We start from the raw sequence: 27242 nt of genomic DNA, 5'->3' as shown, positions 1-27242 counted from the left end.
TTTAATTCTGTCGATGTTTTCTCTGCTTTTTATATTTTTATTGTTTATGTTCACCCCTAGATAAATTGAATTATCTTTGTTCTCAAATTTGTAGATTTTTTTGTTCAGCACTTCTACTAATTTTAAGGTTTTCTACTGCTTTGCCATTTCATTAGGTTAGAACGACAGGGTTCCAACTAACAAAATCGCATTGGAGTAATTAGTGTGAAAAGGTTCCAACTGATCTTCCCTAACTTTTGATCTGACAACAGCGCTGGCTAACAAGTTAATTCTGACTCATTACAATGCCAAGGTTCCATCTGTGAACATAAAGAAAACAAAACTAGAATGACATGGTTTCAGGTGACACATGAAACCTTGTCACTGAACCAATAATTAAGATTTGCATGTATTCGTTTGACAATGTTCCAACTGTAACAGCTGTTCATGTTCACTGTCTAGTATTGAGGTTATGTTTGTATTGTTGTTTATAACAATGGGAACTAAATGAGTTGGGACGACTTATTACTGAGGTATTTAGTGAGGATGCAGAATTAGAGGACTCTGGTGATTATTACTCTCCATCATCAGAAAGTTTAAGAGATGAAAATGAAGAAACTACTGACAGGTAAGCTAATCTATATTTTTTATTGCTGAAACCTTCACTTCGTGGAATCTAGTCATTTTTATGAAATCAAACTACAAATAACGTTAAAAATTCCATAATTTATTATTTAAATCCACATGTTTCAAAACATTAAAGTTTTATCGCTTTAGTTTAGTTTTTTAAATAGCCCACTTTTCAAAAGTTATATTGCACATAATCAATTTTTAAACTTCCATTTGGAGAGTAAATAGACTTATGGTATTTCAAATGATTCGTTTGAGGTTTGAGGTTTTTAAACTAGTATATAGTCATAGTCATACTATTTTAGCAGCTAATTCTAGTGGTATTTTGCAGGCGACCCAGAAATAAAGCCAAGAAGCGTGTACCTGCAGATATTTCAATAACTGCAACTAAATCAAAACTAGCGTTGATGCCCATTGATCTCCCATCAACTTCAACCGCTGGCGCTCACCAAACTACTTCAAATGATGAGGTCCGTTTGCCTATAAATTTGGTTGGGGAAGAAGTTATTATTGATCAGGTAACAAACACTAAACCTCCTCCTGTTAAGTGAAGAAAAAGGGATGTTTCTTGTTGGAAAAGCCAGAAACATTCTATCAGTCATCAAAAAGAGGAATCTTATGTGAGTCGTAGAGTTATAGTGCCCGCTAAAGAAGTTAAAAGTTTAAAGGGTTGTTTAAATGACTGTAAATTTAAATGTGTGGGATACAAGTGAAAATGAAAGACAAGCCTTGTTTAAGGCGTTTTATGGCATAAATCAAAATGGAAAACATCAATATATGTTGGGTATAACCACAAAACATCAGACAGAAGGACCTAAAGATAGGAACAGAGAATCATACAAAAAATTCACTTTTAGGTACTTCTTTAATGTTGGTAACCAAAAGGTACAAGTCTGCAAAAAATTTTACTTAGGAAGCCTAAGCATCTCAGAAAAACCTGTCTATACGGTCCATAAGAATAAAGATGAGGTCACCAATACACCCAAGCCGGATGGTAGGGTCAAAAGTGCCCAAAGTTCAAGACGCCTCAATGAAGAAATAAAAGAAAAGGTAAAAGAAATAATAAGTTAGACTTACTCACAATCAATTTAATTTAACTAATCGGACGACCGGTTTCGCTTTCTATAATATGCAAAGCATCTTCAGGTCACGATGCAAAGTTAAAATGATGCCGGTACTCTATTAATTGATGGTTGAAAGAACATGGTTGTATTGTTGATTGGAGAACTCAGGTCAACTATTGTAATTGTTTAACAGTAAACGGGGAAGTTCTTGAGGAGACAGATTTTATCCAATGAAGTAGAGATAGGTGAAATGTATTGTTTGTTTGATGAAAGTAATGTTCTATACCATTAAGTTCTTTAAAGTTATTTATATTTATTCTGGAGATATATTTATGAAATGTGTGTTATTTATTGAGATTTTATGTTTTGTTTTGGAAGGTGACAGTTGTAAGACAATGAATAAGAATGGATGTACAAATTGTGTGGGTGTGCAATTATATAAGCTTGTAGTTATCAAATTTCTTTGATAAAGTTGTTGCAATATCTGGCAAACTTTTGTAAAGTCCAAAAAATTTTTATGTTAAAATTAAATTAAGACACTTTTACACACACAGAAAACACTTAAAAAACGGGGGACGAAACAGACATTTAATTTAAAAGGGGGAGGATTTTAAAAAGAACTACATTTCTTACTAGGAGACAATGAGTTTTTTTGTCAAATTAGTAATCACAAAAATTAGTAAAATCACAATTCAACAAGAATAGGGAGAAAAAATATATTTGTGATCGCTGTCTAAATTATTTTGCTAGTGAAAGTAAACTTGCAGACCATAAAGAATTGTGTGTACTATTAAATTTTATAATGAGACAAAATATGGTGTTGATGTAGTGGACCAAATGGCACGCCAGTATTCAGTGAAAGCATCGTCTAGGCGTTGACCACTTCACACATTTTACAATTTACTGGACTTAGCTGGAATAAATGCTTGGATCTTATATAAATCATTGAATAAATCGCAAATAGTCGCAGAAATTATATTCTAAAACTAGGAGAAGAACTCTTAGAAAAATACGCAGGGACTAGAGCTGCTGTCAAATAAACTGCCATCCCAGATGAAATCGATGAACCTCAAAAAAGCGAACACATTGTGAAATCAAATCAGAGTGCTCTGGAAACAAATCATTTGTAAAATGCCATGAGTGTAAAAAATGCACTTCCACACAATACTTTCTATGTTCATTATGTAGGTAAGAGCTATCTAGTAATGTTTTATATTATATTTTCCCTTTGTTTATTACTATTATTAATTGTCAAATAAATATATGATATTTTGTTTCAAGCTTCCTTTTACATTCTCGACTTGGATCATACGGGTCAAAAATGACCCGTTCATACTTATATTACTGGCAGAAATGTCAGCGCTTCTAGTGTTAAAGAATGTGTCGATAGAGTGCTTGAGCAATATGAGCCATTTAGAAGCATATTTGGCGAAATATATATTTGAACACCCGTTAATTCTAACAGAAACAATGTTGGTAACCATGTGAAATTTGTTCACACCGGTATATCTAGAGTTTATATCATATTCTTTAGGACTAATGAGGAACTTCAATTTACTCTTTCAGTCAGAAAAACCACTTCTTTGTAAGATTCAGTCACAAACTGAAACTTTTAAGAATGCTTTGTTCCAATTTTATAAAGATATCTAATAAAAAGAACCAACGACATATTTTCACTCCTTAGACCATAAAAACTGATAGACATGCCGTAATGCTATTCTCTCGTCTTGAAGAGTAAAGCCAACAAAAAACGATTCACATAGCTGTGGGTGACGTCAGTTTACGGCAGAAACGGTAGCGATTAGAAGTGTTTATAGGCGTTGTAAACTTTTTAAAGTGTTCCAATTTGCCGTTGGGTTGTTGTAACAACAACCCAACGGCAAAATAATTTAAAGCTGCATATAAAAGACTCTTAATACACACAAGTGTTACAGGATCTACTACTACTTGTCGGTTTATAACGTTCTCCGCCGTTTTCCGACTTCCAATCGCCACTTAGACCGGTTGTTCCATAGATCTTCTTCTTCTGTTGTTACAGAATTCTACCCAGGCTAATTGTATAGAACAGGCACCTTCCATAATATTAGCAATGAGCACAACAAATACTATGAAAATGAAAACTGTTGATCATCAACTCATTGACAACTTTATAACTGATGAAAATAATAGGGAAACAATAACTAGTAACCAGGATCAGGATTATACTGTAAATAATTTAAGTTTTTCAAAAACATTGTCATCTTATGTTTGTGATGTTGTTGACTATATCGCTGGGATTGTCGTTAAGAAAACATTAGATTGTGACATATGTTTGTGTGCAATTTAATGTGATAATTTACAATCTCCATTTATAAGACACAAAAATTATAGCATATAAAATTTTTTTTAATTCAACCTTCTAAAGACGTCATTCATATTTGCAAAATTGCTGAAAGCAAAATTAGATTTATGTACAATTCAAAAAAATTAAACGATTCCAAATTAATGACAAAATTGATCTTAAATGTCATGAGTAACGTGCATGGTTCTGTGTTTAACGCATACAAAGAACATGTTTGATCATGATTTTGAAACAAACCATTTGTTTAATCTAATAAAGATAATTTGTTTCCATTATTGCAACATTAGATTGTACCACGAAGGTGAAAAACTAAATAATGTAATAAGAGTTAGAAGTAAGTTAACAAAAGATATTTTGATTTGTGGTTAATAAATTAATAGATTCCCTATTTATATATGTATTTTTTAATTATCAAACAAGAAGAGAAATACCAACGATGTATATAATAAATAATATATTTAGGTATGTACTTTCAAATAAAACATTTATTAATTACTTTGCTAAATAATTTATCTTTCATATTTTTTACAAAATATTGAAGTTATATTAAAATTAATCTAAAGTTGGGTAATTTTATTAGTGCTTTGCTAAGAATCCAAGCGGGCTCTTGCCATATTGTGACGTCACTTTCGCGGAAGGTGTTTGCTTCAAAGGTTCGGTACAAGGCGTGTCTATCCGTTTTTATGGTCTAAGTTACACTCAACCACGAAAACCCTGTAAATTTTGTTATTATACATGCTACTTATACAGGAATTGCTGTAACAGAAAGCTGATAAGAATTAAAAAAAGCGAAATTTGAACCAACAAGAATTTGAAAGTTTTTTTAAATGTATTTTAGAATTCTATATAGAATTAGTAAGATTAAAAGTCGATTCACCTTAAAGATCCTATCTATAACATAATTTTAAAATTGGATCCCAAAATTGCACAAAGCTTTGAAATAAAAAATAAAAAACTACAATGGTAGAAGTACGAATGTAAGGAAGTGATAACGCGTAACCACTTTTATTATTTTTATTAATTTATAACATATTTTTAAAACCACAAAGTCTTGTTTACATGTTTGTTAGGAAATATGTTGAAATGAGAGTGAGAATGTAAACATGTGATCACGTTCGTGGCGCGTGGGTTCCACCTATAAATATAGAAACAAACGAGCAAACACCACAGTCGGCATCTGACAGATTTTACAGTAAGGTCGCAGTGTTCAGTGAAAGATATTCAATTAAGGTAAAGGCCCATTTACATTTGTCACTTTTGATGATCATCTTGGAGGAATCATCCAAAGTAACGAGTGTAAATTGCCTTTCATTGTGATTTCATCCAAAGTGTACACTTCAAATGAAGGATGAAATATATCGACCCTTGACCAACTTTTGATGAAAAGCGTTCCTCGAAGCGATGATTCATCGAGAGTGAAGGCCCAGTGACAAATGTAAACTGCCGACGTTCACTTCACAAACGCCAGTCGATTGTTTTGGGTTTTGGTAGTTTTAAGTAGTTTTATTTGATTTAAATTTTTGTGGAAGTATTGTGCATACCTATTATCGTGGCAATGTCATTCAAGTGGCAAGATAAACACATGGAACTATTTCTAGAAACTTACCAGCGGTATGAGTGCTTGTAATGTATTGATTGTATGAGTGATTACAGCAAAACAAACGTACGGGAAAAAGCGTACTTATCAATGCTGGCCGATTTAAATTTGCCTGGATTAACTGCACCCGGCATAAAGGCAAAAATAAAAACTATTAGAACACGTTATGGGGCAGAACTTTGCAAGATAAAAAATTCAGAAAGAAGTGGAGATAGTGCTGATGACGTTTATGAGCCCCGACTATTCTGGTTTAAACTTGCAGACGTGTTTCTACGCAACATATGCACTCCAAAAGCAAGTTCTCCAAATTTGAAGGTGAGTACTCTCAAATACATATACTTACGTAAGTATTTCTTTTTCTCAAAATGATGTAAACTCGGTTCGCTATTCCCAGTCCGAACTGTCTAGTGAATTTAGTAATTATTTTTTTGCGAAGTTAGTTACTTTTTGACAGACTAAAAGTGGCTGGAAATTACTATACAACCAAGCATACGTGCTCTTAGTCAATATTAATGTAAACAAACGTAAATAAAAATAAAATAGAACTTTACGAATTACCGACAATCAATATTTATTTACACCGTATAATGTATTGATAACAAATAATAAAATTATTTATTGTACAGAATAAAAATATTTAGTGGGAATAAATTCTACAAAATTAAGCAGTCAAAGTTGGGTTTGGGTATATATTGTGGTCAAAGTGAGGTTAACTATAATTATAGTACACAGCAAGTTCCTTAATGTTGTGACTAGGATGGAATCAATGATTAACAGTTCATTGAAGGGCATTAACATAAACTGTGGTTTTATTATCTTACAAAATAAGTATACTTCCATATGCTAAAAGGATATAGCAAAGCAAATATTAGTAATTTGACTCATTTATGCTAGGCAAATTCCTAGTTCAATAGTAATTTTTGCTCATTAGCATTAGAGGATGTTAAAATCTTCCATGTATGGTGAATGGATTCAGTGTCCTGGCCGCAGTCATATAAACCCAAACAAACAACAAAAACCTCATTGTAAGTATAAACAAGTTTAAATTTAATTTAAATTATTTACTAGTTATTACTATTTCTGTTTTATACACAATAACTATTTGTCTTGAATTATCGTTTGTAAATTGATACTAGTTTTGTAAATTATAAGTGCTAAATGGTCAAATTTAATTTTAGATCTTTCTATGGAGATGAACCATAAGTTTTATGCAGCTTAAGCGTAACAGCATCTAACAGCAAATGCAGTATTGTAAAACATGCCCAGAATAAAAAAGTTCCATTAACATTATATGCATCCACATTACTTGTTAATGAAGAAGATGGTGATGCTTTTGTTTTCAGTTTGTTATCATGATTGTATGGCTTTACAGGGTGATTTTAAGCATGTAACAGCATCCTTTATCTGGGTCTGGGCTCATGGCTGAAATATATAACACTAAACAAAGAATTCAAGCTAAATATATGACAGTAAAAGGTGTGCCCAATGGCAGTCCCTTGTCAGAAAATTCATCTGGTTTCATGAGGATTTTTTGAAAGATAGAAGACAAAGAGGAATTGAAAACTTTAAACAAAACCAAAAATATCGAACAATTCACTGTGAAGTTCAGGTGTCTGTATGCATCAACTTATACCTAATTATATTTTAACTGCTTTAAGTTAAAGGTATGCATTTAGTTTTAAATATTAGTAGTGCATCCAACCTTTGCTAAGTATTGCTACATTTTTGAGGTGTTTAAATAAATTAATAACTACAAATAATATTTATTGTGTTTTATTTTCTAAACCAAAAACAATATAAACTACATATTTATTTATATAATGGATAATTCTTACGTTTTAGTTACACAGTAGAACCTATGGAAGCCAAACATTAAGGGAAAAAATTCAAGTTATTGAGTTTTCAACTTATGGATTTCACCATTTTTTGTTGTCATATTTTAATTCCACTTGAAGAGGTTGAGATTCATACTAATTTTGAGTTAAAAAAGAACATATTGTTATTTATTATAAATTAACATTTTTTTTAAAACATCCTTAAAATGAGAAATATGGCATTAAAAAGTCAGTAATTTACATTGACAATTCAGTTGTTCTCTAACAAACTCATAAGGTATATAGTGTCCTCGACGCATCAAGGAATTTGGATATCGGTTAAAATACTTGGGAATTCCAAGGTTGGCCAAATCCAAATTTCTAATTGATTCGATGCAGGGAAATTCCACTTTCGCTACGTAAAACAAAGGATTTGTTTTACATAAAAGCAGGTAGATTTTCTCTCATCGATCAGTCGAGCTTGCCTCTTCTACTGTAGACCTAGTCGGTGCTATTATTGTTCCAACTAAGTTATTGTTTTATTTCTGATTTTCTGTATACCTTTTTATTTTAGCATTATTGTATATTCAGACCTTTTCAGGTTAGAATAATACATTGATCTATATTTGTTCATGTACTGATTGTTTGATATTTTATTTGACTATTTTGATTGTTTATTTTTCTTGTATTTTGTGTCTAAGTTGTTCTTCCGTAAGTTAAGAACACTTAGAAATATTTATCTTGCTTTTTCTATTTTATATTTTGATTTGTACTTTGTCTAAGTAGTTCTTTCCGGTAAGTCAAAGAACTCTTAGAAATATTTCTCTGAATATTTAACTTGTTATTTTAATTGTGCGTCTAAGCCATTCTTTTCCGGTAAGTCAAAAGAACACTTAGAAATATTTTCATAATCATTGTTGCATTATTATTTCCGATATTTTATTTAAGATATTTTCTTCCTTAAGTTAAGAAAATACTTAATACATTTGTCACTTTCATTTTCTATTTTATGCTAAGTTGTTTCTTCCGTAAGTCAAGAAACACTTAGCAATATTTCCACATCTTTTCTGTATTTGATTTTTCGTATTTGTAAGTCGTTTCTTCCGTAAGTCAAGAAACACTTATAAGTATTTGTATTCTTATTTTTCCATATTTGATTCTCTTGTTTATTTTCACTCTAAGTTGTTTCTTCCGTAAGTCAAGAAACACTTAGAAATATTTCCATACCTTGTTTCATATTTACATATTTCATTTATCTGTATTTCTGTCCTAAGTTGTTTCTTCCGTAAGACAAGAAACACTTAGGAATATTTCTGCATTTTTCTATTCTTTTATCTTGTGTATTTTACTTTTCATTCTAAGTTGTTTCTTCCGTAAGTCAAGAAACACTTAGAAACATTTTCTTTGCATTGTACTTTTATACCATTTTATTTTTCTTGTTTACTAAGTTATTCCTTCCGTAAGTCAAGGAATACTTAGACTATTTTACCTGTTCTGTTTTCTATTTTTGATCTGTTATTTTGTAACTGCTCCTTGGAACTGTTACCTATAACAGATACTTGTCACGGTAACCGTTATTTTATACCAGTAGAAGTATTAAACCATTTTATCAGTGACAAGCAAAGATGGTCAACACCCGGTCTAATTCCAAGGATAGGAAGAAGTCCGCAGAGCCGGCGATGGGTCCTACAGGCCCAAACGCCCCCTCTCGGCAACATGGCGCCCAACAAACAAAACCCGAACTCACGACCCCAGGACCGTCTTCGAGCCAGCCTGCTACAGCTGACTTTATCTCTGCCTTGATGCAAGCGATGGCGGCCCTATCCACAACTCAAGGCACTGCACCCCAGATGCCTCAGCCTGGGACACCGAAGTCCAGGATAAATTACACGAAGCCCCCTCAATTCTCAGGCCGGGACACCGAGAATCCGCTCAGCTTTTCGACAAAAGCTGAGAATTTCTTAATCAAACATAAGGTAGACGAGGACCAATGGATCGACTACCTCATAGACAATTCCCTCCACGGCGATGCGAAGAAATGGGCTCAGAAATTCTCATACACGGACCTGCCATACACCACATTTCGAGACCGTCTACTAAGGAGATACAATGACCCTGCCGCAATTTCAACCCTGACGTCGAAGCTTCATGGAGAACATCAACGTAGAGACGAATCCACGGAGGAGTTCATTAACCAGAAATCTGCCTTATTCAGACGTCTCATGCCACATACCCCCGAGGACCAGAGGTGTATAACGATAGCGAACTTACTGAGACCCGACATCGCGATCTGGAACAAGGATAAGGTCCCATTACGACACGTGGAGATATCAAGGTGAATTGAGTAGCCTTATATCTTCACGACGTCGTAGGACCTCCTCAGGGTGAATAAAGTAGCCCTGACGGAAGCAGACGAGCCACCCGGCACACCTGGACCACCTGGGCCTACTGGACCATATACAATTAAGTTCAAATATCTTAAGTACAATATCTTAGTTTTTTTTTTATCTTAAGTCTTTTACATTATATTCTTTTAGGGTAAAAATTTTATTATTGTATTTTTTTGATTCTTAAATTGTATTTTTCTATTGTTTTAATAAATTTTCTTAGCACCGTTAGGTCTTTCAGAGGAGGGGGGATGTCCTCGACGCATCAAGGAATTTGGATATCGGTTAAAATACTTGGGAATTCCAAGGTTGGCCAAATCCAAATTTCTAATTGATTCGATGCAGGGAAATTCCACTTTCGCTACGTAAAACAAAGGATTTGTTTTACATAAAAGCAGGTAGATTTTCTCTCATCGATCAGTCGAGCTTGCCTCTTCTAGTGTAGACCTAGTCGGTGCTATTATTGTTCCAACTAAGTTATTGTTTTATTTCTGATTTTCTGTATACCTTTTTATTTTAGCATTATTGTATATTCAGACCTTTTCAGGTTAGAATAATACATTGATCTATATTTGTTCATGTACTGATTGTTTGATATTTTATTTGACTATTTTGATTGTTTATTTTTCTTGTATTTTGTGTCTAAGTTGTTCTTCCGTAAGTTAAGAACACTTAGAAATATTTATCTTGCTTTTTCTATTTTATATTTTGATTTGTACTTTGTCTAAGTAGTTCTTTCCGGTAAGTCAAAGAACTCTTAGAAATATTTCTCTGAATATTTGACTTGTTATTTTAATTGTGCGTCTAAGCCATTCTTTTCCGGTAAGTCAAAAGAACACTTAGAAATATTTTCATAATCATTGTTGCATTATTATTTCCGATATTTTATTTAAGATATTTTCTTCCTTAAGTTAAGAAAATACTTAATACATTTGTCACTTTCATTTTCTATTTTATGCTAAGTTGTTTCTTCCATAAGTCAAGAAACACTTAGCAATATTTCCACATCTTTTCTGTATTTGATTTTTCGTATTTGTAAGTCGTTTCTTCCGTAAGTCAAGAAACACTTATAAGTATTTGTATTCTTATTTTTCCATATTTGATTCTCTTGTTTATTTTCACTCTAAGTTGTTTCTTCCGTAAGTCAAGAAACACTTAGAAATATTTCCATACCTTGTTTCATATTTACATATTTCATTTATCTGTATTTCTGTCCTAAGTTGTTTCTTCCGTAAGACAAGAAACACTTACGAATATTTCTGCATTTTTCTATTCTTTTATCTTGTGTATTTTACTTTTCATTCTAAGTTGTTTCTTCCGTAAGTCAAGAAACACTTAGAAACATTTTCTTTGCATTGTACTTTTATACCATTTTATTTTTCTTGTTTACTAAGTTATTCCTTCCGTAAGTCAAGGAATACTTAGACTATTTTACCTGTTCTGTTTTCTATTTTTGATCTGTTATTTTGTAACTGCTCCTTGGAACTGTTACCTATAACAGATACTTGTCACGGTAACCGTTATTTTATACCAGTAGAAGTATTAAACCATTTTATCAGTGACAAGCAAAGATGGTCAACACCCGGTCTAATTCCAAGGACAGGAAGAAGTCCGCAGAGCCGGCGATGGGTCCTACAGGCCCAAACGCCCCCTCTCGGCAACAATAGAGCAGACAATTCTTCAGAGCTGCTGGTTTGCTTTATAAAATTTCGTAAAGAATTCAGCATTCTTCTTGCATTTTTTTTGTGTAAATCCAGAGAATATATTATGTAGGATTATTCTTCTATGTCATCTAAATCATTATTGATTTTCGTTGTAACTGGATAATTTCGACATCAGAAGATAATGTTTCAGCAACTCCTTTATTGCACTTAACAAAGTCCTTAAATGATATTCCTGATTCAAATACCACTATAATTCATGCTGGAGGTGAAATAGAAATATGTTCGGTTTCAGTTTCTTCTGTTGGCAATTGCAAAATCACAGTATACATAACAGTTCTTTATAGTAGTCATAGTTACATTTTGCCAAGCTTTATTGACCATTGCCATAGGTTTCAATACATCTATAGTAGAATTCTTTTTTTCTTCCATATTATCCAACATTTACTTGGTAACTTCCTTTTGATATAATGCCTTAAAGTTTTGAATGATACCTTGAAACATAGGCATAGGCTATAATTTTCATGTTGTACTGGATTTTAACTACTTTTATTGGTGGAATTTATAATAATTATTAAATTATTTAGTATAATTAGGTAAATAATTTATAGATAATTATTTTTACCTATATATTATTAACGAATTACAAGATTTTTATTTGACCATTTTCTTATCAATATTTATAAGCCAGTTTTTAACAATTACAAAAGTCATCCATGATTTGGCATTTGCTTCATATTTCAAAGGTAGGTTTCAATGTTGACTCCTGCACTTTCCCTTCAAACTTTTTTTAAAAGCAAGTTCATGTCTTCTTTTGAACTTTTTTAGCCACGCATTACTGGTCCCAAAGTTAGCCATTCCTAATGATATGGAGTATATTTCGGCTTTTTCTTATAACAGTGGTTCCCTAACTCTGATATTGTAAGTCCAACCAAGCAAGTATATGTTAACATGAGATAAATTACTTGGTAATCCTATTTATTGTATACTCCTAAATTGTTTTCTAAGAAACAATGGTCTACTTACATTGTTGGCAAATTATTAAAGTAGGTAACCTATCTTTCTTATTAAAATTCTACTGAATGAACATATATATATATATATATATATATATATATATATATATATATATATATATATATATATATATATATATATATATATAAGAAATACTGGATATTATTGACTGGCGATATAAACAAACAAACAAACAACACAGTTTATTAGGGCTGCAGTCAGAAGGTTTGGCCGGGATCTTACAGAAACACTCTTTTGACTTTTGGTCTAGCTTTTAGAATTGTTTTATTCCTTCTTCAAGACATAGTCGTTGAGATTATTTGTATAAAGCTATGACACTCAACATTAATAACACATATAAAATTTAACATATAAAATAATGGACAAAATACATTTTAAAATTTAGTTATGATAGTAAAAATTTTGTTTGTGACATCTTTTAATGGTGTGTTTTGACTGATCCATATAGAACAGAAAGAAAAAACAAAAAACCAAATACTGGAGGTTTCAATCAAGGGTCAAACCACACTGGAGGTTTCAACCAGTGTGGTTTGACCCTCGAAAGAGCTTAAACCAACATTCAAATGAAGCCATCGGTTAAATTTAAATGAACAATAGTGTTCTTACAGTTTTTCTTGTATTTTTTTTATTTCGTTTCTCTTGTTTAGTTGTTAATCTTTAATGTTAAGTTATTGTAGAGTTTTCGTAACATCTAAAAAAACCTACAAATTGTTTTTGAACTGATGATGCTTTTAAAAATAAAAGCGGTACATATTCGAATAAATCAATAGAGTAGTTGACGACTTTCATTTGCGAATTATTGACCGATAAAACCTCTGCTATTCAACCATTGAATATGTTTTAAATATATATGTATATATATATATATATATATATATATATATATATATATATATATATATATATATATATATGTATATATATATATATATATATATATATATATAATTACACTGAGCCAGTATACACTACTCTTATAATATAAGTAATAGATTTTTACCTCAATATAAGAAAACAAATTCAATTAATAACTAATACAAATACTACCTAGTTAACACATTGAGCTTATTTTGTAGAGGAGTGCCTAGCCTATCCTTCTCCCTGATCAGCATATTAAATTTGTAATGTTAATCTATCTATCTATATATATATATATATATATATATATATATATATATATATATATATATATATATATATATATATATATATATATATATATATATATTAATTTGTGATTAATAATGTGACGTTATTTGTTCAATTATGTTGAAAAATTTATGCAAATAAAAATTTACTCTACTCTACTATCTACTAATATTTGGTTTCGCCTATTATGACAGTATTTTTCGGTCCAATTTAAATTTGTCTCCAAAACAAATTTAAATTGTTATATCTCAGCAAACTTAAATTGGTGTTTTATAGCACATACATTTTTCTTGGTTAAAAATAAACAAATTACGTTTTTTAGTTACAAGATACAGCAAATTTTGAAAATTAAGTCAACTGACCAATTATACAAGATTGTAAGCAATATGTTTAGCCTAGTATAATGGAGTATGATATGTACTGAATTTAAAAGTTAGTAAAATAAAAGCTTTCATGTTAGTGTACCACACAGTGGCTATTGTTCATCACTACTTTTTAACATGTTCGTTAAAAAGATATATATGTAAAAATTTTGACTTTTTTTCTTAGCAAATGTTTAAAATTTATTTAGTGTATTTTTTTCTGAATGTGTTGTGAATTCTATTGAGTGAAACAACTTGTTTCTGAATGTAGCTAAATGTAACCACATAACTTTTTATAAATGAAATAAAAATGTGAGTTCAGAGTACACTATTGACAGTAATGCGCTTAAATATTTTGATGTAATTAAATACGATACATACAGACGATAGTGATTTAGAATCAACGCATATAAAAAGTTTTAAGCAAAGGTGAGTTTATGCAGGTCTGGTATTTTAGATAAACTTTTAAGTGGTTAGACATTGTCCTGAACTGCTTAAAATAATTTACTTAAATGTTCGCTCTAGTAACCTGAGATTTAGTCGAATCCATAATACTAATTAATATGGATTTACATGCCTATATACATTTAAAGAACATTCAAAGTTATAAATATTAATGGTATTTAGAATTTGGACGTTAGACTTAAGAGGAAAGTCAGAAAAAAAGTTTAAAACAATCTAATGAAAAGGATTAGTTATGTTTGTTTGCTTTATTATATATTGTTAGTTGTAAGGTTAAATAATTTATCACCGGTTTAATCATATTTTTGCAATAATTTTAAAAATAAAGAAAAATAAAACCTCTAGTCAAAACATGAATGTTCAAAAATAAAACAAAGTCAATGATTTCATTCGAAGAGCATATGAAACTAATCCCCAAAATTTTCCTTATCTTCGTCAGATGATGTTTCCTCGTCTATATCTATTACCAAAGGCTGCACTTTGGTTGATAAAACAACCTTTTCTTTTTCGTAACTCTCTATAATTATTTTATGGGTATGGCGAACATAATTTTTCCACTGCTCCCTAGTTACATTATTGATAGCTGTTGCCCAAACTTCTAAAACATTTTTATTCCCCAATATGTGCTGATCATAAAACCGTTTCGTTTGACTCCACACCATTTCAATAGCATTAAAGTGACAGTGATAGGGAGGCAAACGAAGTACTTCATGACCAGCTTTGTTAATTATCTCATCTACAGCATAATGTTTTGGAGATCTGGGAAGAGCTTTAATAATATTTAATAAATTTGTCTTAGAAGTATGCAGTGGAAATAGAATGCCTTTACTTCTAAGCCATCCTTCCAATTCTTCTTTTTTCCAAGATTGGGTTGGCCATTTATTTACTTGCCGACTGTGATAACTAGCATTATCAAAGATGATCATTGATGGTTCCTCCAATCTTGGTAGAAGATCTTTCTCCAACCAACCCTCGAAAATATCAGCATCCATTTCTCCATGATAGTCTCCCGTTTTGGAGCCCGATTTAAAAATTAAACTTGCTCCGTTTATAAACCCATGCTCTGAGCCTGCATGTAAAACTATGTACCTACAACCAGAGATGGGCATCGACACGTCGACTTTAATTGTCGACACAGACGTGTCGACAATGTCGAGAACGTGTCAACAATGTCGACAATGTCAGCAACGTGTCCATAATGGAAAGAAGTGAGGTTATGTTATGAAATTATTCAGTTGTAAACTTTGAATGTGATCTGATCTGATCAGAATCAAAATGAGTGGCAGAAAACTGAATAAAAACTATGATATATTATCATTCAAAGTATTAAAGATAGAAGGAAAGCACGCGGCTAAATGTTGTGTATGTGGAAATGTGATAAAAAATACAGCTGCAGCAAGATTGCAAAGTCACAGGTAAGAAGAAATATTTTAATTAATTTTAGCTGGATAGCTATAGAGATTTATTCTCTGAAATTGATATTTGTATCGGCTGATAACTAACCCCGTCCCGTACTTTCATTTTAAGAAACGTCTGCAAGTTAGATCGTGGCAATGGTAATCAATCCAATAATGAAATGTCGCATGTTTCGATATACGAAAATACTGGCTCAGACACAGGTTTTACACCTACAGTTAATCCACAAGTGAGTATATAGGACGTATGTTCTACTACATATTTAGCAGGGGCGGATCTAGAAAAAATTTTGGGGGGAACTTTTTGAAATTACATTTATCTATAATATAAAAATGAATCGTAAAATGTGTTCGGAGCCGCATAACTCAACAACGCATGGATCACAATTTCGGTAGTAGTATATTGGAGAAAACATGGCGTCAAAAACCGTATAGCCATCTAACGGCAAGAAGTGAAAATAACGCACTATATATTATTGTAGATTTCTTGATTACTATTTAATTCGAATTCGGAAGGGGACATAAATTGCATCAGTTTTCACCCCAGAATTTGTATTCTGAGGTTTTCACGTTGTTGCATCTGTATATACAGGGTGTCCCATTTAAAAAACACCAAGTTTAGTATTTTACGACAAAAAACGGATTGGCCTATTGAATTAAGTACAAAACGCTGTATCTATGCCAACTTCTGTATACAGGGTGTCCGTAGATCCGCCCTTCATATTTAGTCACCTTAGAGTTTCTTTTTATTTTGAATTTTAGAATACAACGAACGGTAGTTACGAAGTTATGGAAGATGGTTCGCTAGCTATTGTGACTGGAACTTCACCTGAAAACATGCTAGATGGAATTATAGAAAATTCATTAGATACCGATGCCGCCTTATTGGAATTGGAAGAAAACAATGGTGTAGCAATTCAAGGCACTCATAGTATTGTTGAAAATATGATGTTATCAACTACTGATACTGAGAGTAGTAATTTGACTAACTTAGGTACTCCAACTTCCTCCAGCACAAGCTACACAAGCACGAATAAAAGAAATTTATTCGCTACATCTCAAGCTAGACCAGCCAAAAAATCAAAGAAAATCACCGACTATATGGACATATTACAAGAGTATGAAGAGGAGAAGATAAGCACTGCACTAGCCAAATTTATATTCGGCTGTAACTTACCATTTACTGTGGTAGAATCACCTCTCTTTAAAAATTTTATAAAAACGATCCGTCCTGCTTATTTAGACAAAATTCCTGGCCGGAAAAAACTTTGTACATCGCTTTTAAATAAGTGCTATGAAGACTGTATTGAGATTTCACGTAAAAAAGTGGAAACCGAGTCAGTCATTTTGTGTGACGGTTGGAAAAACTCATCTACTAATTCTAAAACGGTTGTGACAATTTTGCATAGTGCAGACGGAAAAAATGCCTTTCTTGATGCTTGGGATTTAACCACGGAGTCTGAGACTGGAGAAAAACTTGCCGAAATAATAACAGAATCTAAAAAAATTGCAAAAGAAAAATACGATGTAGATGCGTACGGTATAGTTTCGGATAATGCTAGTGCAATGATTAAAATGGGATCCCTCCTCAAGCACAACATGTGGCACTCTACGTGCAGTAGCCACACCGGCAACCTTTTAGCCAAAGACGTGCTGGATAAAAAGTTAGTCGACAATGTGGTCATTGTCCTCAAAGAATTTAAGCAACCAGATTTAGAAAAAATGATAGTTGATAAGGGAGGGCGCAGAATCAAATTGCCGGCCGAAACAAGATGGTGCTCTTACCGAGATTCTTTCAAAAGTCTCCTAGAAAATCTGGTATATATGAAACAAGTAGCCGCTGTAACGAAAAAAAAGATTAAGCCGAAAGTCAAGGAATTAATCTTCAACGATGAATTTGTGGATGAGATTCAACAGAACATAGAAATTTATGAACCCATTTGTAATCTGATCAATGTTTGTCAGAAATCTGACACATCTGTAGCAGATGCCGTTCATCTGTGGCTCAATTTGAATCTGCCAGATAACCTTAAAGAAAAATTGAAACACAGACAACAAATGGCGTTAAACGTGTACGCATTAACTGCGTACTATCTGCATCCATCCGAAATATGAAAATTCCAAGCTTACGTCAGAGCACACTGGTATAATAACTCAGTTCTTACTCAGAAAGTTGTGCAATCAGGGCATAGAAGAATGGGACAAATTTAACACTAAATCGGGTAAGTCTTTCAGACAAAATTATCGCTCTTTTGATTTTTAATATATTAGGTTTACAATTTCAGGAATATTCTCAACACTTTGGGAAAAAGGAGTTGAAAAGCCTCTAGTATTTTGGCGAGTGGTCAAACTGGAATGCCCAATTCTTGCTAAAATGGCTCTCAGACTTCTAAAAATGCCAGCCTCCTCAGCTCAAATCGAGAGACTCTTTTCAAATTGGGGACACATTCACAGTCTGATAAGAAATAGATTAACGTTCACTAATTCCAAGAAATTGGTACATATTTATGTTTCATTAAAGGGAGAGTATCCTGATAAAAATAGTGATGACCTGGACGAGGAAGAAATTGTAGATATGGACGGGGAAAGTACAACTATTTGATGTATTATTGGTTAAATGTTTTCTTTGGTTAAAAATTAGCAAAACCGCAAAATGTTGTAATGTTTTTATTATGCAGTCTCTGCCAAAGCACGAAGAGATTCAACACTGTTTCAGTAATTATTATACTATAATTATTATAATAAAGAGTTAGTAAAATTTAAAAAAAAGTAAACGAAATGTTAGGAAACAAGGTAAGGTTTCAATGTACTGAGATATGTTTGATTGTGGTTTTGAATCTTACCTCGTTTACTGACGTTTAGGTTTACGTTGCTTTTTAATTTTTTTAAACCTTTCTGTAAATGTTACGAGTTTACGAGTAACGATAGAAAATTAAAAATCTATGAAAATTTGTTTTGCTGGTTTTTTCTGGTTTTGCATCTATATGGTAATATTTTAGATTCATTACATTGCATTACTCTATCATGAGGTTTGCACATAATAAATTGTCTCTATATGATTCTATTTAAAATTCATTTACACTTGAAAAACCTGCAATCAAACAATTATGGAATATCCTATGAATTTGACAATCGCAAGTTAATAGTGAGGTTAAAAGTTTCAAAAGTTTGAGATTATTTGGTCTCTTTGCAACTTGTTGAAACATTAATGCATACTTTTTCAATAAGTCAGCGCAGCCAGATTAACCTAAAATTTCAAATTAGTGCGCACGGAACGTCATTCTGATCGTTTGCTAATTGTCGACATACTCGACATTGTCGACATTGGCAACAACTTTAAATCACTCGACATCGACATGATTGTCGACATGTCGACAATCGAATTGTCGACATGACATTATCGACACCGCCCATCCCTGCCTGCAACACAAATAATTCGATCTAATAAAAACAAATTTCTTTACATGTAATGAAAATATGCTTTCTGTAAAAAATATACTTTATTAGTTTTGGAACTAAAGTCCTGGAACAGAAAAAAAACCCATTTTAGTCAGTTAAGAGAATTAATAAATTATATAAGAAAACATATTTATTTACTTACCTCACACCATCACCGCTTCTTTTTCTTATTCCTTTATTTGTCCCATCCTGCCAAGATCTTCTAACGGATCCAGAAGAAAATATCCATGTTTCGTCTATAAAAATTAAGGGCTTTTTGTAAACTCCCCTTTGGTCATTTTCATGGTAAATCCTTAAAAAATTATGCCTCATCTGTACTACGTGAGGAACTTCCATGAAATGTTTTTGTGGTCTGTCTATTTTGTATTTGAATCCTATTTCTTTCAAGATCAGAAAGAGGCTTGTTTTTCCTCCCTCATAAATAAATTTGTCTCTTAAAACCTTCAGCAGACTAGATATTGTAAGAGGCAACTCTAAAACAATTATTAATTTTTAGGTAGTTTATATTGCCGAGTTGTAAATTTTCTCGGAAAGAGTGTCAATATACGAAGCCGTAACAACTATATACTCAAACAAACTAAAATACATGCAAAATTCAGATAGTTGACAGTTTACGTAATTATTTAATTACTAATAATATAGGTTCAATCAGCAACACAAAACAAAATTATACTTAACTCTAGCAGAATTAATTAATAATAAAAAGTTTAAAAACTTTAAGTTGGTTGCCTACATTTGGCGCAACTTAACGATATAAACTAAATTTGCCTAACTTTTTTGTAAAATATATTTTTTATATAAAATAGAAACTTACTTTCTTCATACATGCGATAAATTTCTAAGCTAATTTGATTTTTGACACTATGATTTAAGTCAGTCGTTAATTTTCTTTTGCGACTTTTCTTCTTTAACGTGAGGGTTGTATTAGGACCATCTTTATATTTCCGCACACTTTTTTCTGAGACCTTCAGACATTTGGATGTTAACTGAAATGTTTTTGATATTAAGAACATTTGTAACATTTTAACAGGGTTACCTCAACAGGGTTTTCATTCGGCAAATAATTTAAAAAAAAATTAGAGGCATTTTGAATAAACCGCTGTGCAGTTTCATTACCTTGTAATTTAGGAACAGCATCCTTACTCATCTAAAAATATTAACTTTTAAAGAACATTTTATCATATTTATTAAAGAAAAACTTACCATCGCATTAGCTGATGGAACAAATGGAAAACTTTGACTATCCATAATAATAAAATTCAAAATAACTAATTAACTAAATAGAACTAACAAAAGAATTAAGCAATAAAACTATATTAAATACAATTTAATAAAACTATATTAAAAATAAACAACGCGAATAATACAAATATTTACTAAAATATGTTAAATTGTAACAACTCAAATATATTTTAAATATACAGGAAATATTTTATGGGTTTAGTATACACTTCCACTATTTGGAATAATTCTTCTTTTTTTAAAGAAAGAAGTCTGCAATAGTATGATACTTGAGCTATTAATACTGAGAAGTAGGAATTGTTGTGTTGTAGGTTTCCGACAATGAATCTGTCAAAATATGCCCGAGCTAAGCGAATGGAGTTTATGATTAATTTTTGCTAATAATAATTCACAAACCAAATGACAAAACAATTTCAAAGCCAAAAACAAGATGTTTATTATTTTTTTTTTATTAATTTGTTGATTACTAAATAATTTTCAATTGCCATGGTACAATGTCTGTTGTGACAAAACGTTCAGCATAATAATTTCGTACTTCTCCTGCTGCCCTGCTGTAGTTATTTAATGCACCGTGGTGTATTTCCTCAAGACCACTATGTGGATGTTGGGTAGCGGTACCTGGTTGAACCCTTCCTTCTTCCCAGTTTTCAACAGCCAGCATATCTCTCGGGATGTATGGGTGTATGGGAGTTGAAGTCTTTCGCAACCAGATGTGAAGAGCGCATGTAGTTTTCGACACAAGTATGCCGAATGTGTTTTCCACAACGCGACGGGCCCTTGAAAGTCTGTAATTGAATATTTTTTGTTTTTCCGTTAGCGGACCACATCTGGAATATGGTTTTAAAATATTGGTTCTCAATGGGAAGGCATCGTCAGCGACTAAAATTCCTTGTTCCGGTATATTCAGTGAATTATTTTGCAAGGCCTCATTAAAAGTTGATTTCGCAAATACTGCAGCGTCATTTACTCTTCCATTGGCTCCCACATCGATGTATATGAAATTGTAATTGGCATCAGCAATTGCAAATAGTATCGTACTGAAATTTTTCTTGTAATTAAAATACTGTGAACCAGTGTTTGGAGAACACCTGATGGTGACGTGCTTACCGTCCATAGCCCCACACACATTTGGGAAATTCCACAAAGTTTCGTAGTCTCGCATCACATTTTCCCAGCTTTCAACTGTGTTAGGCACCTGTAACAAGCAATAATTATTAGACAGTGTACATTATTCTATTTTTAGAGCTTTGTATTTGTGTCAACTTTCAATTGTTTTCGGGAATGACTGATTTCATGTAATTTCATGTTTTTTGTTTCAGGAGTTAGAATCGACGAGAAAGGGCATTTCTGGAAAAGCAACCGATGATAGCCAACATTTGGAACAACGTGAACAGCAAACTGAGCTAACAGCACACATTCAGGACACTGAGGCAACATCTCCAAATATGATTGCAACGTCTTCGGCGGTAATTACGAGTACTCCAAAAAACACAAAGGGGCGTAAAGGTTCCCTCAATACTACCGTTTCGGGGGTTCAGGACGCAATAAAACAATTGAAGACACTATCTGAAGAAAATAAGCAGGATCTGAACGAATTCGACGTGTTCTGTGACAGCCTTGCTATACAGTTGAAAAAAATGCCTTTAGATAGGGCTCTTATCTGTCAAGAACAGCTACAGAAAGTGATGACACAAGAACGACTCTTCCAACTCTCATCACACCCTCAGTCTCACTCATCCATGTCGTCCAGGTCACCTGCTGATTATCAACAGTCGATACCAACTTCAGGCCGGTACTCTGCGATGTCATCAGCGCAAAGCAGCACACATTCACGGCAGTCACAAAACCATTACTATTAATCTACCGAAAAAGATGACGATTATGAAAGCACTCAATATAACAGTGATGTTTTGTCCGATGCCCTTTCTTCAGCGGGATTAATAGTTGGTGATGATTTAATGCCTTTATAATAAATTATCTTACGTTATTTTATACAAATAAAAAACATTTTCAAAATAACTTAACCATTTGAAACTTTTTATACTATAAACTTTTTATACTGTTAACCTATGAATTAATTAAACTACAAGATGTTAAATTTCTACTTACCATTATAAAATCTGCCAAAGAGTTGTATATAGCCTTGCATACCTCAGACAAAAACCGTGAAAATGTGCTTCTTGGAATTCTGTACAGTGCACTTAAGGTACCTATATTATCTCCAGTCGCTAGATATCGTAGCGTCATTTGTAGTTTTATTGTAGGGCTTAAAGCTTCTCGGAACCAAGTATCTTTTTTTCTTATAAACGGAGTTACTTTGTCTAGAAGATATGCGAATTGCTCCTCGTTCATTCTTAAGTGATTTCTATACACCTTAGGATTTTCCTCTGCCCATTCTCTTAACAGGGTTGACGAAGCTCCCAGATTTGTTCTCCTTGAAACCCATGGCTTCACCCACCAACGTCTTTGAGCACGTTTACGTGTCGATAAAATTGCGTTCACTTCATGTAGCAGTCCACGTGAAATTAAGTCCACATTATCACTACTCTAGTAGTTGACCTTTAACTTTTCACAGACACTAACACTGTGTGCACGAGAGGTGAAACCAGTAAACTGGATGAAAATATGTAAACGAGGATGATTACCCTGGATGATTTCACTCTGAGTGATTCACTTTGGATGTACATCAAAAGTGATATAATGTAAACCCTACTTAAGCGATTTTTGTATTTCATTTTTTAAATATTGTTTGTGTATTTATTATGTACTTGTTTCTGTTTATCCATGTAAAGGGTGATTCATTTAGAGGTACTTTTTTTGATGGGGATTTGATTGGAGATCGTGCATGAAGACTGTCAAACTGACATTTCGCTTTTGTTCAGTATTGTTTGACAGTTCAGTATTGTTCAGTATTTCATGATGGAAAGACTTAGCCCGGCACAGCGTCTAGAAATTATTAAGTCGTATTTTGAAAATGGGAGTTCTGTGAGGAATGTGTTTCGTGCGCTTAGAGCAATTTATGGTCTACATAATCGGTCTACCGAAAGTACAATTCGCTTTACGATTAGTAAGTTTGAAACCCAGTTGTCATTATTGGATAACACGCGTCGAAATAGACCACATTCAGCACGTACTGATTACGTGCGGCGGTTACTGATAGTGTACTCGAAAATACTGAAGAATCAATTCGTCGCCGTTCTCAACAGCTTGGCTTGTCATATGCAACAACTTGGCATATTTTACTTGATAAGCTTTCAGAAGATCCACTGTTTCGAGAAAAATTTTGTTTTCAGATGAGGCCCATTTTTGGCTTAATGGGTACGTTAATAAACAACACGCCCGTATTTGGGGTGATGAACAACTCAAAGAGGTTCAAGAGTTGCCATTACACCTCGAAAAAACAACTGTTTGGTGTGGTTTTTGGGTTGGTGGAATCGTTGGTCCATATTTCTTTAAAACAGAGGCCGGTCAGAATGTTACTGTGAATGAAGATCGTTATCGTGCCATGATAACGGACTTAACATTAATGTTAGGTTCCAACAAGATGGCGCCACTTGCCGTGAAAGCATGACTTTACTGCGAGAACGATTCTTTTGGGGTTACCTAAAGTCCAAAGTCTACATGATTAAACCAGATACAATTAAGGCATTAGAGACCAATATTACTCGAGTCATTGGTGAAATACCAATCGAAATGCTGGAACGAGTCATCGAGAATTGGAACTTCAGAATGAACCAACTTGATCGTAGTCATGCCCAACATTTAAAAGAAATGATCTTTAAGAAGAAATAATTATAAAAAATGGTTCTTTTGTATGATAATAAATATTTTCAAATGAAATTATTTTTTTCATTGTTTTTTCTTGTTGAAAAAAGTACCTCTAAATGAATCACCCTTTATTTGTAAAAAATTTCCCGCCTATTCTGTGTAAATTATTGGAGATTACTTTGTTCTATGTCTCTCTGCCCAAGTTTGCCTCGCAATTTTGTCCTATTTTATCATTATTACGTCTTTGGAAATTGTGTTCTCTATATTATTTATTGAAAAAATAGTAAAATAGTTGTGTGCATAGCAATTTTTATTTATTATTATTAATATTTTCTTCTTTTCCTATTTTTAGTGTCCTATTTTTACACAATTATATTCTAATAGCAGTTTTACCAATATAAATTATCAATTTTGGTTGTTCTTTATTGCCTCTGTTTTTCTTACGTACTTCTGTGGATGTTGTTTTCTCTACATTATTATTTCCTGAAAACTAGTAAAATAATTTTGTGTGTGTATAGCAAGCTTCTTATTGTTTTAGATGGAACTAACAAAACTAAACGAAGTTTCTTCTATTGCAGAGCAAAAACCTGCAATAAAATTGAATCAACTACCAATAAACGAACCGCGAAAAATAATATATGATGGTGGAATTGGAGGAAAACATAGTCTTTCTACACGAACGTGTAACAAAAGATTATAGCTTGTATGTGTAGTACTTGGTTGGCAAAAAATATTTATTAGTCTTCGGAGGAGCAGTAGCTTGTAGAGCCAACAAGAAATAGAATATTAAATTAGAAGTGAACAAAAGAACGAAACTCAGGTAAAAATGCGGCTTAATTTTGTTGGAAAAACAGAGATGGACATAAAGAAATGTTCATATTTATGTTCAAGAACATTTTACAGAGGAGGATTTTGACACATCATCATCTTTAAAATCAAGGTTGGTGATATTCCTAGTAGACAAAGATATGTAAGTTTATTTGCATGATGGTTATTTTAATTTGGTCCAAAGCTTATTAAGAATAAAGATAAGATGTTTATATTGAAATGAAATTTATTTATGTCTTCATTAAAAGGTTCTTATTTTAATTTATTAAAAAGCACAATAATTTATATCAATTTATTTAAAGAATAATACATAATTTATATATCCGAGAGTAACAATTAAAATCGCGGGCGCGGTCTTCAGATATTAACTGACTCCTTCAATGAAAAATCCGTTATTATATACAAAAACACAACTGGCCTAGAATTCAGGAGAATCCCTCTGATTTATACTAAAAGGTAAATCTGGGTCATCGTCTGACCGGTTTTCTGCCAGCTGGTAGAGTTATCTCGTACAATCTACAACATATTAGTGAATAAAAACAGGTTTACAGGTTTTTAAATATGACTCATATTTTTACGTAACATTGCCTCCCTCTCAAAAGATGGTTCCTCCTGGAACCTTATCGGGACTAGAACTGGAACGGTATGCTGGTATCGGCAACTGGACCCTCTTTTACAACTTCCAGTTGTATAAAAATGACAAGGGACGGTTTTCTCTCCGCACCAGTAACTATGCGGATTGCAACAGACTAACACCTGGACTTCGGTGTCTTTAAAGATTTTCTCCACCATATTTCGGATAACCCTCCAATCTAATTGGCGGCACTCCAACTTTGGTATGGCTAACTTTTGCACGTCGGACTCTAGTACGTGCCCTCTCAATTGAAGTAAGGCTTCCCATACATCTCGGTAGGTAGGTTGGTCACGCGCAGTGTCTTTTGTTACCAGATAGAAAAGGTAACGTGATGCATCTTGGAGTTTCAAGGTTTTACCGGGAGCTGGCACCTGGCATTGAAGTTCTGCAACTCGACCAAACTTCCTTCGAAAGACGGATGCCAACCCTGGTGCGTCTTTGATACTGGCCGGGATGGTAAGGGCCAGCGAGTAGTCATCGGGGAGCGCGAGTAGATCTTGCTTTTCTTAAGTAGTAACACCATGTCTTGCTTTACCGGTACCTCCATAGGCACCCATGAATTCCTCAAACGTGAGGTCAGACATATCTTGGACTTGGTTTACTTCCACTTCTTCATCTACGTCGTGGTTACCTTCGAAAGACGCCAGCCGGTTATGGTGTACTATCATCGGCTTTCCCCTCGGAATCTTGCTTATTCGGTAGATGACATCGTTGATCTTCTCCATAATTAAGTATGGGCCTTCCCAAAACTGCTGCAATTTGGGAGAACAACCTTTTCGCTTCTTGGGATTATACAGCCAGACCTTGTCGTTCTTCTTAAAGCAACCCTTTTCGGCTTGTGTATCGTACCGTTTCTTCATTCGGTCGCTAGCGATCTGAAGGTGGGAACGGACCAACTCATGTACATCGTCCATTCTTCTTCGTAATTCGATTACATAATCTTCACCTGCTACATCTTCTCCAGGTCGACACCCAAATTCTAGATCCCAAGGTAGTCGCATTTCGCGTCCGAATAGGACTCTGGCTGGTGTCTGGCCTGTTGATTCGTTAACAGCAGATCTGTAGGCCATTGTGAAGAACGGAAGGTATTGGTCCCAGTCTCGCTGATGATCGGACACCATCTTTGTCAAATACTTGCCGACTGTCCTATTCATCCGTTCTACCATACCATCAGATTGCGGATGATATGCTGTAATTCTTGTTTTCTTCATGCCTAGTCTATCACATATTCCTTGGAATAGATCGCTTTCGAAGTTCCTGCCTTGGTCACTATGGATCTCCAAAGGCACTCCAAATCGACTGATATATTCTTGGATCAAATTATCTGCAACGGTGGCGGCCTTTTGGTCTGGAAGTGCGTAAATCTCGACCCACTTAGTGAAGTAATCCATTACTACCAACATGTACTTGCC

The 27242-nt window shown here is 33.2% G+C and overlaps 2 protein-coding genes across 2 annotated transcripts; one reads left to right on the top strand and one right to left on the bottom strand.

Annotated features, from left to right (window-relative positions):
• Window positions 1–14891: 14891 nt before the first annotated feature.
• Window positions 14892–15476, bottom strand: LOC140450817 (uncharacterized). Its single transcript, XM_072544491.1, has one exon. It carries the CDS (start codon window positions 15474–15476, stop codon window positions 14892–14894), a length of 585 nt encoding a protein of 194 aa, XP_072400592.1.
• A 230-nt stretch (window positions 15477–15706) lies between these two features.
• Window positions 15707–18501, top strand: LOC140450816 (uncharacterized). The gene is given in 3 exon segments (XM_072544490.1): window positions 15707–17999; window positions 18001–18121; window positions 18185–18501. Coding segments are annotated over 3 exon segments (1749 nt in total). The 5' UTR covers window positions 15707–16688.
• The last annotated feature ends 8741 nt before the right edge of the window (window positions 18502–27242 follow it).

The sequence above is a fragment of the Diabrotica undecimpunctata genome, chromosome 9, assembly GCF_040954645.1.
Source record: "Diabrotica undecimpunctata isolate CICGRU chromosome 9, icDiaUnde3, whole genome shotgun sequence".
Classification (NCBI taxonomy): Eukaryota; Metazoa; Arthropoda; class Insecta; order Coleoptera; family Chrysomelidae; genus Diabrotica; species Diabrotica undecimpunctata.
The sequence above is the reverse complement of the archived record's forward strand: the minus strand, read 5'-3'. Positions and strand labels throughout refer to the sequence as shown.